General features: G+C 45.7%; 1 protein-coding gene across 1 annotated transcript in view; it reads left to right on the top strand.

The window, feature by feature from the left end:
* PAAF1 (proteasomal ATPase associated factor 1) overlaps positions 1 to 13,910 on the top strand; it is a 55,505-nt gene extending 41,595 nt beyond the window's left edge. Inside the window, exons 9-12 of the mRNA XM_073612771.1 lie at positions 2,009 to 2,124; positions 4,276 to 4,358; positions 7,997 to 8,079; positions 11,844 to 13,910. Coding sequence (XP_073468872.1) covers positions 2,009 to 2,124; positions 4,276 to 4,358; positions 7,997 to 8,079; positions 11,844 to 11,921 — 360 coding nt within the window. The 3' untranslated portion in view covers positions 11,922 to 13,910. The remainder of the gene's footprint in view (positions 1 to 2,008; positions 2,125 to 4,275; positions 4,359 to 7,996; positions 8,080 to 11,843) is intronic.
* The last annotated feature ends 345 nt before the right edge of the window (positions 13,911 to 14,255 follow it).

Here is a 14,255-nt window from a genome sequence, read left to right as displayed (position 1 = left end):
TGCCAGTGTCCAATCACCAGTGATACCTATATAACCCATCAGTAATTACTGTGGCTCTGTGTCCCGTGATGTTCGAGAAAGAAAGAGCTTTTTTTTGGTGGTATTTAATCACTGCTGGGTTTTTAATTTTTTACAACAAAAAAAAAAGACCAAAACATTTTGAAAAAATATTTGTTTTACTTAGTTTCTGTCAGTAAATTTTGTAATTAAGTAATTTTTCTCCTTCACCGATGTGCGCTGATGAGGCGGCACTGAAGGGCACTGATAGGCAGAACTGGTGGGCATTGATGAGGTGGCACTTAGGAACACTGATGAGGCGGCACTGATTAGGTGGCAGTGATGAGGAGGCACTAATATGCCACACTTATGGGCACTAATAGGTGGCGCTGATAGGTGGCGCTGATAGGTGGCGCTGATAGGTGGCACTGATAGGTGGCGCTGATAGGTGGCGCTGATAGGTGGCGCTGATAGGTGGCGCTGATATGTGGCACTGATCGGCAGCAGTGATGGGCACTAATGGGTGGCACTGATAGGCGAGACTGGTGGGCCCTAATAGGCGAGACTGGTGGGCGCTGATAGGCGGCATGGATAGGCGGTACTGATGGGTGGAGCTGATGGGCATTGATGGACAGCACTGATAGGCGGCACTGATAGCCAGCACTGACTGGCATCACTAATGGGCACTGATTGGCACTTGTGGGCAGTGGTCAGCACTGATTTCTGGCACTGGAGGGCACTGATTGGTGACACTGTTGGCGCTTTATTATAATCCGGGCACTGATTACATGTTTTGTTGCACCCTGCGAGGAGATGCCGCTGATCAGCTCTCCTCGCCACACACTCTGTCAGTGTGAGGCGAGGAGCACCGATTACCAGCATCTCCGTGTTTACATGTGACTGGCTGTGATTGGACTTAGCCGATCACATGGTTAAAGAGCCGCGGACAGAGATCAGGGTTGCGGCATGCCCTAGCAGCCATAATCGCCGCGCTGCACGCCTGTTCTGGGATGCCGTCATTTGACGGTGAGCGGGCGGCAACTGGTTTAGGGCTAGTTCACACCACAAGAACGCACTCCAGATCTGTTCCAGATGCGTTTCTGCATGCACGGTTTTAACGCGTTTTGGATGCATTTTACTGCGTTCCAGTTCAGTAGTTAGTGCAGGAAAAATGCAGCATGTGTTTTTTTTTTGTTTTTTTTCTGGAACTGGATAGCCCTGGAACTGACTGCACTGGTGTAAACTATGCCATTGAAAACCATATAACCTATTTTCCATGCATTTTTGATGCAGAAAAAAAATGCACTGGACTGCATGTGATGTAAACTGGCCCTAAATCAAATTGGTAGTAAAGGTTTTTTTTTTTTTATTTATACCTACAGATAAGTCTATACTAAGGCTTACCTGTAGGTATAGTAAATATCCCCTAAACGTGCACTGTTTGGGAGATATTTAATTTAGCGGTGCCAGTGATGTCACCAGCGCACTGTGCTTCGCGATGGACGGCGTGTCGTGGCTGTGACTCCTGCGTACATGCGCGGGAGTGACGCCATCGCAGCTCGGCCAGTCAAGTGACTGTGGGCCGCGAACCTGGAAGGAAGATTGGGTGAAATGGAAGCCCTGTCAGCTGTGACAGCACACCGCTGGAGGGGCTTAGTTTTCAGGTAAGTCTTTCATAATGTGCTAGTATGCAATGCATACGCTTCACTTCTCTGGAGATATCAACAATCAGACTTTGCCCCACCTTTTTGGGCATGAAACGCACTGAAAAAGTCATATAGGCTACACTGCATTATGAAAAAGGAATTCCTGAGCTCCGAGAGGGATCGGCTTTTGAAAAGACAGAGGTTCTCTTTGTGGTGTCTTTTCTTTTTTTTTTTTTTTTCCCCCATATACCAGGTTGTCGTGTTGCTTATGGTGACAGGTTCTCTTTGTGAGACAGAAGCACCATGGGGGTTTTTGCTTGTTTCCTCTTTTATGGCGATGCTGAGGAGTTTTCTCTCTATTGCAGGTTTTCACTTTTGATGGGTCAGATGCTTTCAACTGCTGCACGTTCCTCTCCAGCCTCGTCATCCTAGCCGGGAGTCAAGATGGAAACATCTACCAGCTGGACATCCGAAACACAAAGTGAGATATCGCACATTCTTCTTCATCCTAGTAAACCTGCCAGGATGGCATAAAAAAAAAAACATTTTGTGGCGGTGGTGCGGCATGCTGCGTGTGAAGACATTTTAATGAATGAAGTGTATATTTTGTGCACTTCAAAATAAAGTTTGTACAAAAAAAAAAAAAAGAAAGGGAGCCATGTGATGTGCTGAATTGTGCACCACACTGCCCCCTACTGCAGCCGGCAGCGGATAGCTGCTGGAGCTGTAAAGCACTCTGGCAGCCCTCCGTTCCCGTGTTGTGAATTCCTGGGCCCAGTTTCTAACAGGTCACAGACTAGAACCGGTCCGCGGCCCCTGGGGGTTGCGCACCCCTGTTATAGAGAATTGGGAGATTGAGAGGAGTTGGGACTAAGCTTGATTTTCATAAGGAAAGTTAAGATTCGAGTAGAACTTCAGCTGCTTTTATGTCTGGATCTACTACAAGTAACTTCTGCTTTATACATTTTTCATCACATGCTCAGTTGCCCAAATATTGACCAGGTTTACTTATGGTTTACCCATGAAGAGCAAAGCAATGGTTACGTTTTAAGCCCCTGTCTCTTTACAGCATAAAATAACCTTTCCTTCATATTGCTGCTATTTGTTCAGCCACTGGGAGAAATGGAAATACTCATTTTTTGAATTTTTTTTTTAATGCGGTGGTGCAAAATCCTGTAACGAAAAAACCCGTAAGTGTACAAAAAAGTGCACTTAAGGTTGTGCTTTTGTCCACCCTCCGGAAGGGGTAGGACTTGTACGCTGACCCCCGGGGCGCAAGGATCCAGATGGGGACATATGTTAACATGGTCTGCCTAGCCAGAAGGCCTGGCAGAACCCGTTCTTCTAGGTCTGCCAAGGCAATCCATTGAGTACTAGGTCAGGGGAGCTCTCCCGAAGAGACACCCCTCCCAGAGGAAGGAACCTGAGGGCCACACATCCTCCCCCTAGATGTCAGGGTAAGCCAGAGGAATTGCACCCTTCATTAAGTGAAAAAAAAACACACAAAAGTGACAAACAGTGGGAGAAAAAATAAATAGCACAAATAAAAAGGTGGCCATGCCCAAATTGAGCATTGGCCTCGGCCCTGAGTCCTGGTAAGTAAAAAATTGCCCCCGGACTTAGCCAGAGGGCCAGGCCCTAAAAGGCGCAGTGCAGAAAGAAAAACTTTGGTGACTGTGACCATCTGCCTTTTCACACAGTGGGGTCCCACACCCAAGTGTTACTCGGAGCACCCCTAGGACGACCCATACCAGGGGGCACAGACACCACGGATCCTCTGCCTTCCCAGCCTGTGGCCAGAAAAGGTAGACCACTCAAACCAGGAGGTAATGGACCCTTTCGGCTTTCTTGGGGAGAACTTACTCCCGGCCCCCAATTACGTTCAGGCGCTCCAGTTTCAGTTCCTGTCGATACTAACCTTCCAGGTCCCCGTCACTCCAGCGGATTTGCAAAGCCACCACCCCAGCCTAAGTCAGGTCAGGATAGTAGCACAGCACCTCCTCCGGATCACTGGGGCTCAGCATTATGTGTGTATGTGTGGGCGTTACCTAGGGCGGCCTACATGAAAATACAGTCTGCATAGGAACACCCGATACTCTATCCATCTATATCTATATATCTACAGTATATACCATTGTGATATTTGTATAACTCCTCTCAAGAGCCAGCCCACTAGTTGCTTCAGGACTGAGGTCTATTGAGAGGAGTACTGAGGCAAGCGGCTGTGATATGATATGATTTCAACTTACAACTTACTGGTGAACCCACAATAGGGATAAAACTTTTTTGCAGAAGGGAGTTTAATAAGACTCGTGGCCACTCATTAAAATTAGAAGAAAAGAGGTTTAACCTTAAACTACGTAGAGGGTTCTTTACTGTAAGAGCGGCAAGGATGTGGAATTCCCTTCCACAGGCGGTGGTCTCAGCGGGGAGCATCAATAGTTTCAAAGAACAATTAGATAAGCACCTAAATGACCACAACATACAGGGATATACAATGTAATACTAACATATAATCACACACATAGGTTGGACTTGATGGACTTGTGTCTTTTTTTTTCAACCTCACCTACTATGTTTGTTAACTTTGCCCGTTGCAGCCTTTTACCAGTCATAACATTTTTTGTTTCAGAGTTCCCGTACAAACCATCTGCAAGTCAGGAGCCCCAGTATTATGCCTGGTGCCATTCAGAGAGGGCTTCATTGCCAGCCATGGTATGAGTGTAATTCATTGTCTTATCTCATCATACAGTGCCTTGAAAAAGTATTCATTCCCCTTGAAATTTTCAACATTTTGTCATGGTACAACCAAAAAAAGGAAATCAATTTTTTGTGATTGACCAACACAAAGTGGCACATGATTGTGAAGTGGAAGGAAAAAGATAAATGGTTTTTAAAATGTTTTACAAATTAAATATGTGAAAAGTGTGGCATACATTTGTATTCAGCCCCCTTTACTCTGATACCCCTAACTAAAATCTAATGGAACCAATTGCCTTTAGAAGTCACCTAGTTAGTAAATGGAGTCCACCTGTGTGTAATTTAATCTCAGTATAAATACAGCTGTTCCGTGAAGCCCTCAGAGGTTTCTTAGAACAAACAGCATCATGAAGGCCAAGAAACACACCAGACAGGTCAGGGATACAGTTGTGGAGAAGTTTAAAGCAGGGTTAGGTTATAAAGAAAATATCCCAAGCTTTGAACATCTCACGGAGCTCTGCATCTCACGGAGCACTGCAAATCTACCAAGACATGGCCGTCCACCTAAACTGACAGGCCGGGCAAGGAGAACATTAATCAGAGAAGAGCCAAGAGGCCCATGGTAACTCTGGAGGAGCTGCAGAGATCCACAGCTCAGGTGGGAGAATCTGTCAACAAGACAACTATTATGCCGCGTACACACGACCGGACTTTACGGCAGACTTGGTCCGGTGGACCGGAGTCTGTCGGACAATTTGATCGTGTGTTTTTTTCTCATAAGTTTGAAGGACCTATAAATGAAATGTTTCAAATCTGTCCGACGGACTCGAGTCCGGTCGAAAAGTCCGCTCGTCTGTATGCTAGTCCGAGGGCCAAAAACCGACGCTAGGGCAGCTATTGGCTACTGGCTATGAACTTCCTTATTTTAGTCCGGTGTACGTCATCACGTACGAATCCGTCGGACTTTGGTTGATCGTGTGTAGGCAAGTCCGTTCATTCGGAAAGTCCATCGTAAAGTCCGCCGGACAAAGTCTGCTGTAAAGTCTGCTCGTGTGTACGCGGCATTAGTCGTGCTCTCCACAAATCTGGCCTTTATGGAAGACTGGCAAGAAGAAAGACCTTGTTGAAAGAAAGCCATAAGAAGTCTCTTTTGCAGTTTGTGAGAAGCCATGTGGAGGACACAGCAAACATGGTAGAAAGTGCTCTGGTCAGATGAGACCAAAATTGAAGTTTTTAGCCTAAAAGCAAAACGCTATGTGTGGTGGAAAACTAACACTGCACATCACCCTGAACACACCATCCCCACCGTGAAACATGGTGGTGGCAGCATCATGTTGTGAGGATGCTTTTCTTCAGCAGGGACAGGGAAGCTGGTCAGAGTTGGTGGGAAGATGGATGGAGCCAAATACAGAGCAATCTTAGACATGTTAGAGTCTACAAAAGTCTTGAGACTGGGGTGGTGGTTCACCTTCCAGCAGGAAAACGACCCTAAACATACAGCCAGAGCTACAATGGAATGGTTTAGATCAAAGCATATGTGTGTTAGAATGTGTTAGAATGTGTTAGAATGGCCCAGTCACAGTCCAGACCTAAATCTAATTGAGAATCTGTGGCAAGGCTTGAAAATTGCTGTTCACAGACGCTCTCCATCCAATCTGACAGAGTTTGAGATATTTTGCAAAGAAGAATGGGAAAAAATGTCCCTCTCTAGATGTGCAAAGCTGGTAGAGACATCCCCAAAAAGACTTGCAGCTGTAATTGCAGTGAAAGGAGGTTCTACAAAGTATTGACTCAGGGGGGCTGAATACAAATGCCCCCCCCACACTTTTCATATATTTATTTGTAAAAAAATGTTGAAAACCATTTATCATTTTCCTTCCACTTCACAATTATGTGCCACTTTGTGTTGGTCTATCACATAAAATCCCAATAAAATACATTTACAGTATGTCTTTGGTTGTAACATGACAAAAGGTGGAAAATTTCAAGGCACTGTAGAAGTAATTGGGTGGCTGTTAATCGCTTCCATGTGAAATCTGGGAGAAAAACTATAAAGCACCTCTCGGCTTTAAAGCAGCAGCAAAAGTGGCTTGTAGAGAAGAAGATTTACATGGCTCTAGGCGTTTCTGCTTCTCCACTTTCATTCACTGCTGTGCCACTCTGTAAGGGTGCCAGCCTGGCCCTCCAGCTGTACTATAGAAATGAAGAGATGCTCTAGATTGGCTGCACACCTTGTGGAATTCATTCATCAAATTTGGTTACAAAAATATAAAATCACATTAGGGAGAGGAAAGAGATCCGACAGGTTTCACGCTATGCCTAATTATAACAAGTAAATGTTATGATTAAGCACTGGTATAGCACAAAATGCATCAAATATCCTACCCCCCCCCCCCTGGGATTTTTATTTTATTTTTTTATAGCTGAATTTGATAGATCAAGTGCACAAGGTGTGCAGCCACCCGGAGCATCTCTTCATTTCTACAGAAGCAAAAGTGCTAAATCTTCTTGTTGCTGAGCTATCTGAAAATGATTGACTAGATATTCCTGCTAATTCCTAGTCACTAAACCTAAGAACAAAAATGTAATACGTTTCGGCTTACTAGTCCTTAGAAGAAAAGAAGGGGGGAGCGGAAAAAGGGGAAGAGAATGTAACCAGTCCTAAGATGTGGTGGCTGCATTCGTTTTCCAGCTTTAAGCAAGTACAGAATATACCTGTTGATCCCTCCAGAAATCCAAAGTCTTTGTAACTTCTTGTGAGCTGAACAGAAAGCACAAGCAAGTTTATGTTTCTTCCAAGCAATCTTCTGTAAACTACAACTTGCCTCACCTCCCCATGTAATAGAGGTGAGGTGTTTGTAGTCTAATAGCCCCTTTCACACAGGCTGTCCGATCAGGTCCACCTGTCTGTTATTTCAGGCGGACCTGATCGGACCGTCCAATAACCCCTTTGGTGCTGCTGATTTCAGCGGTGACATGTCCGCTGACATTCGCCGCTATCCGGTCCGTCAAATCCAGACAGAGGCTGGTCCTATTTACTATCCGTCTGGAGGATCGAATTGGGTGAAAACAAACGGGCGGTCCGTTGTCATCCGATCTCCCCATAGAGGACAGCGGGGCTCTGACAGGTCCGTCTCTGCACAGGGGAGCAGAGACAAACCTGTCATCCGCCTGCTCAGCGGGGATCAACGGAGCGATTCCCCCGCCAAGCAGGTGGAGTCCGTCAAAACGAATCCGCCCCGTGTGAAAGGGGCCTAAATCGGATCGGCCTTGAGTGACCACGCTGCTTTTTCATAAATAATGTACAGTGAGTGAACGTTGTCACCCAGGACAGGAAGTGTGTTACTGGCAGGATTAGCAGATGATAATACAGGTCATAAAAGCCTAAAAGGGAAAAAAAAAAACGAATGCAGCCACCAAATCGAAGGACTGGTAAGCTGTATTACAAGACATTTTTGTTCTTGGATTTAGTTATGCATTAAGACCCTTCCAGAGAGGAAAGGGAAGTTAGACAGCATAGCGGCAATCGCTTACAAATCTGATTTATATGCACATCATAGACTTTTTAATGTTCTCAATGTTGCTGGGAAACATTAGCAGCTGAATGACTGAGTGATTTTTACTCCTTGTGTTTGGTGTTCTCTTATCGGCAGGTGATGGGACCTGCTTCATCCTCCAGCAGGATTCTGACCATCTTCTAGAGCTCACAGAACCCGACTGTGAACCCGTGTACAAGGTGGGCACTCCGATTGTGCACTTTCTATTTATTTATACTGACGATTATTATTATTTCTTTTACTATACAGGATTTATATCGCTGATATATTAGACCTCATGCACATGAAAGCCTTGGGCAATATGATGTCAAATTTTCCCAGGAGCCACAGTTTCTGCATACCACCGCCTATAGAAAGCAATGGTTGTACATGGGTGTATGCCGGCACTTGTGTATACAGGCGGATGTGTACTGTCGGGAACAGGTGTATGGGCGCTCCCACCTTCATGCAGAACAGCTCGGTGCTTAGATTCTGAGGCTGCCAACACCTCTATAACGCAGCTGTTGAGGTACAGCCGCCCCATTGAAAAGCAATGACTGTACACAGCTGTCTGTGGGTATACATCAGTACTTGTATAAACACATGCATGCGCACAGATGTACACCCCTTGGTGCAGACAGTCTACATCAGGGGTCTCAAACTGGCGGCCCTCCAGCTGTTGCAGAACTACAAGTCCCATGAGGCAATGCAAGGCTGACAGTTACAAGCATGACACCCACAGGCAGAGAAATGCTGGGACTTGTAGTTCTGCAAAACAGCTGGAGGCCTGCCAGTTTGAGACTCCCGGTCTACATCCAGGGTCATACGTCAGTACACATCTAGATCACAGGAAAGGTGGTCAGAACTTCGGGATAGCATCCAAAAATAATCTTCCTTTTATTGAAAAAGCATGTACAATAACTGTAAAACAGCCCAACGCCTTGCGGCCGTAATGGCAATCCCTCGGGGGGGGGGGGGGGGGGGAATTGAACAGGGAAATTAGTGGTGTTTTTAAACAGCCGCAGGGAGATGGTTCTGAAATTGTCATGAACCTGGTGTAAATAATCCATGACTTTCGACAAATTTTTTTTGTATTCTTTATTTATAACCCCAGATCAATTGAGTTTAGGTGGTCGATCAGACTCCTGGGTGGTTGCGCGTTCCACTTTAGATTGAATTTAGGTGGTCGATCAAACTCCTGGGTGGTAGAGTGTTCCATTTTAGGCAACCATTTTTGATCACATTCTCATTTCCTAGTTCCCCCCGAAAGTGGTTAAAAATTAGAGTAGATGTGTTTGGGAGACTACAGATATGTCGCTGGAAAATACTCAGTATGGGCTGTATAGGGCAGGAGCAGTCTGATCTCTGAAACCCATTTGAAAGTCACAGGATTCTGGTGGAAATCAAAGAAAACAAAGAAATTCTCGGGCAGCGGTAACCCCACTGAGTGCTGTCCATTCTTCCACCAGCACCTAAGTCACTGAAGGACATGGTAGTGATGAAGGGACTAGTGGGAAATAAAATACACACACAAAGAAGTCGCATACTGATGAGGTCATCTTTCTGTTACTCTGCTCTCTCCTATCAGCATGCTCCCTGTTAGCCAATAACCATTGCATTACTGCTGATTGACTCTTTGTACATCTTCTCCCTCCCCTGGTATGAGCTCTGCTGTACATGCACTGCTGGTCAAATTAAGGTACTTACACTGCTTGTATATATATATATATATATATATATATATATATATATAAAAAAAATGTATGAAGAAATACATAGCTTTTAATGCTGAAAAATCTCAACAATATTTTTTTACTTTGTCAGAGTAAAGATGAGCATGTTATTTTGTTCTAGATTTTTGATAAATTCACGCTTTAAATGTCTGTGACATCATCGCTGTATACAGGAGAAGCAGCCACCATGTGAAGGGATCGAGGAAGTGCTGCCACTTCCTTATAGTGTTAGTCAACACTGTTCCAGACTACAATACCCATCATGCAATGGGAATTGAAGTATTTAATGGGCATGCATGTGGACCGGCACATCTTCTGGTGTGCTTGACACTGCAGGAGTCTCCTGGCCTGACAGTCGAGCTATGATGTAATGGTAGGCAGAACACACCAGGAGTCCCCTGAGCTGTTACTCAAGCTATAATGTAATGGTGGGTGGGACAGACCAGGAGTCTCCTGGCCTGTCAGTCAGGCTATGCTTTAATGTTAGGTGGGACAAAGCAGGAGTCTCCTGACCTGTTAATCAAGCTATGATGTAATGGTGGGTGGGACAGACCAGGAGTCTCTTGGCCTGTTAATCAAGGTATGATGTAATAGTATGTGGGACACATCAGGAGTCTCCTTGCCTGTCATTCAAGCTATGATGTAATTGTGGGATGGACAGACCAGGAGTCCCCTGACCTGTTAGGCTATGATGTAATGGTAGGCTGGAAACATCAGGAGTATCCTGGCCTGTCAGTCAGGCTATGATGTAATAGTAGGCGGGATACACAAGGAGTCTCCTGACCTGTCGGTCAAGCTATGTTGCAATGGTAGGTGGGATACACAAGGAGTCTCCCGACCAGTGGCGACCCGTCAGTAGGGGGCTCTCAGGCGCCGCCCCCCCCCCCAAAGCTGGGGGGGGGTGTACACTCATGTAACAATAATATTTACGTTTTTTATTTTTACCTCCCTCCACCTAAAAGATTTCCGTTTGTTATTCAACTCGTATCGAGTCGTACCGTTTATAGGTCACATTAACTGCTTACCGCCGGCCCACCGTCAAATGACGGCGGGGCAGTGCGTCTCTCGTTCTGGGATGACGGCGTCCCAGAACGGCCGCTCTCGCGCACCCATCGCTAGGACATGGCGCGTCTGCGGCTCTTTAACCATGTGATCGGCTGTGTTCAATCACAGCCGGTCACATGTAAACACGGAGATGCCAGTAATCAGCGCTCCTCGCCTCACACTGACATTACATATTTCCTGCAAGATAGAGAGACCCGTTTTTCTTTTTCTTGTAACCAGCGAATCCCAAATGTGTCTTGAAGAAGCTTAACAGCGAAACACGTTGACGCACTAGGGCTCACATTACATACTATATTGATATATTTTTATGTATATGGTTTTTTTATTCTCATTTGGTCTTTTTTCTACTATTTACTATGTATGTTTCAATAAATATTACCTTTTCTATATCCCTATTGTTTACCGTGCCGTTAAAAACCATAAATCTTAATTGAGAAACAGTGTGTCCTTTTTCTATGAAATGTCAGGCTCAGTGTAATTTTGTCTAATTTATCCCTGATGGAATACTTGTATCTAGCAATCCTATCTTTAACCTTTTGGGTGGTTTCTCCCACATATACTGACCCACATGGACACTTTATTATGTACACAACATAAGATGATTGGCAAGTGTAATGATTGTTACTGTCAATATTATACCCTCTAAGTGGATGGGAGAAAGATTTCCCTTTTATCATGCTGCTGCATTGGATGCAACACAGACGGGGAGATGAGCCAAAGTTACGTGGTCCCAAAGGAAGGGCGGGGTCTGCCCCCCCCCCCCCCCCCATCCAAAAACTTCACCAGCTGTCGCTGCTCCTGACCTGTCAGTCAAGCTTTGATGTAATGGTGGGTGGGACAGACCCGGAAGGCCCTGGCCTGTCAGTCTAGTTGGGTGGGGAGAATAGATGACGCAGATTTGACAGTCTCACCGGACCTCCAACTACATTGGGGAAGTCTGAGAGGCAGGGTTGGGTACAGCGGCCACAAGTCTTACATACAGGATGATGTTGATGACACTGAGCGCTGGAAATGTTGCATTTCTCCAAAGACTGAGCACCATCTGATGCTTTGGCTGCAAAGGGAATATAATATCAGTGTAAGGTAAAAATGGACTTTTCTCCTGTTCAGCATTTGCCTTGTTCTGTGACACCATTGACAAATGTCCCCCCGTCTTCCCTCTCCAGGTGGCGGTCTCGGAGAAGTTGGTTTACACTTGCTGCAGAGATGGAATTGTCCGCAAATATCAGCTGACAGACTTGTGACCGACCACCCTCTGTTGGAACGATCGATGGGACCGGCCGTATCTGACTTCTGATAGAACACAACCAAAGGACACATTGATGGACACGTCTGATGGAAGAGCCAGAGATCTACAGCCTTGTCTTTCCTGGAGCTTCAATATAAAACTGAAAGACCAGATTTCCTTCAGCAGCATTTTCCAGTCTGTGAAATGCAGACTCCCTTTTTTGCATCATAGACACTTATGTATTCACTCCTTTCTTGTATGTACAGAATTTTCAACTCTAGCTTACTGGCACATCCGAGAAGTATTAAAGTGAACCTGTGAGGACCGAATGGTGCCTGAAAATGCTGACTTGCTTCTAAAGGCACAGACCCCGGGTTGTCATCTCTACCTAGTAAGGCACTGACCAGGAACAGGCATGTGGTCAGCAAAGTCCAAAAAAAAACTGAACTCTTGTTCCAAGTTGGTGACTCACTAGGTAGGTCTTCCTTTCTCATTGGTGGTCAGTGGGAAGTATGCCCCCCTCCTTTACATTGGTGATCATTGGGAAGAATGCCCCCCCCTTTACATTGGTGGTCAGTGGGAGGAATGCCCCCCTTATGTTGGTGGTCAGTGGGAAATATATCCCCCCTTACATTAGTGATCATTGGGAAGTATGCCCCTCCTTACATCGGGGGTCCGTGGGAAGTATGCTCCTTACATTGGTGGTCATTTGGGAGAATGCCCCTCTTACATTGGTGGTAAGTGGGAAGTATGCCCCCCCCCCCCCCCATTACAATGGTGGTCAGTGGCAAGAATGCCCCCCTTACGATGCTGGGAAGTATGCCCCCCTTACATTGGTGGTCAGTGAGAGGTATGCCCCCCCTCCCACCTTACATTGGTGACAGTGGGAAGAATGCCCCTTACATTGGTGATCACTGGAAAGTATGGCCCTCCCTTTACATTGGTGGTCAGTGGGAAGAATGTCCCCCCTTTACATTGGTGATCATTGGAAGGTATGCCCCCCCCCACACACACACACACTTTACATTGGTGGTCAGTGGGAAGAATGCCTTAACTTGGTGGTCAGTGGGAAGAATGCCTTAACTTGGTGGTCAGTGGCAAGAATGTCCCCCTTACATTGCTGGGAAGTATGCCCCCCCTTACATTGGTGGTCAGTGGGAAGTATGCCCCCCCCTTACATTGGTGGGAAGTATGCCCCCCTTACATTGGTGGTCAGTGGGAAGTATGCCCCCCCCTTACATTGGTGGTCAGTGGGAAGTATGCCCCCCTTACATTGGTGGTCAGTGGGAAGTATGCCCCCCCTTACATTGGTGGTCAGTGGGAAGTATGCCCCCCCCCCTTACATTGGTGGTCAGTGGGAAGTATGCCCCCCCCTTACATTGGTGGTCAGTGGGAAGTATGCCCCCCCTTACATTGGTGGTCAGTGGGAAGTATGCCCCCTCCTTACATTGGTGGTCAGTGGGAAGTATGCCCCCCCTTACATTGGTGGTCAGTGGGAAGTATGCCCCCCCCCCCTTACATTGGTGGTCAGTAGGAACATGCCACCCCTGCAGACAGCTAAAAAGATCATTAACACTAATAATGAACAATTAACACTATAAATTAGTGATGCCAGAGGGTCAGGTTGACCAGGCAAATTTACAGAATGAGTCAACATTTATATAGTCCTGAAAGGCATAGTCCACTTTTTAGACCCCCCCCCCCCCCCCAAACCCAAACCATCGCCCTTTACCTGAACCTTGCTGTAGGTTGTTTTTTTGAATGTAGCGCAGCTTGGCTAAAAATACTACAAAGTTCCACCTGTCACTGCGGCCGAGAGACTCAACAGAGCTTACCGGCAGGACGGTGGTGAGGCACATTCAGCACCTCCTCCAGCTCCATAACACAAGGTCTTGTAGCTCCGTACTGACCATTGCCTGTGTACTGTAGCCGTGGTACAACCACCACAGTTGCGATGTTCTGTGAGCCTCAATACAAAAAGTTAATAAATGCACATTTATTTTTATTTTGCTATTATTGGTTTTTATATACACACATTATATATAATTTTTTTTTTTCCAAACAATGGACTATACCTTTTGCAGTGACCATTTCCTTTTCAGCTGTGATGAATTTAATTGATTGAATTTGTTTTGTTGCTGGTTATGGACACAATGCACTTAGATCTCAACAAACTATCAGGAATTTAACCACTTAAGGACCAAGCCTCTTTCTGAGATGTGTTCTTAAAACGTTAAAAACATTTTTTTTTTTTTTTTTTGCTAGAAAATTACTTGGAACCCCCAAACATTTATACATTTTTTTTTTTTTTTCGAACACCCTAGAGAATAAAATGGTGGTCGTTGCAATA

Source organism: Aquarana catesbeiana, linkage group LG02 (genome assembly GCF_042186555.1).
Source record: "Aquarana catesbeiana isolate 2022-GZ linkage group LG02, ASM4218655v1, whole genome shotgun sequence".
NCBI classification, from domain to species: domain Eukaryota; kingdom Metazoa; phylum Chordata; class Amphibia; order Anura; family Ranidae; genus Aquarana; species Aquarana catesbeiana.
Note: the sequence above shows the minus strand (reverse complement) of the source record. Positions and strands in the feature narration are given on the sequence as shown.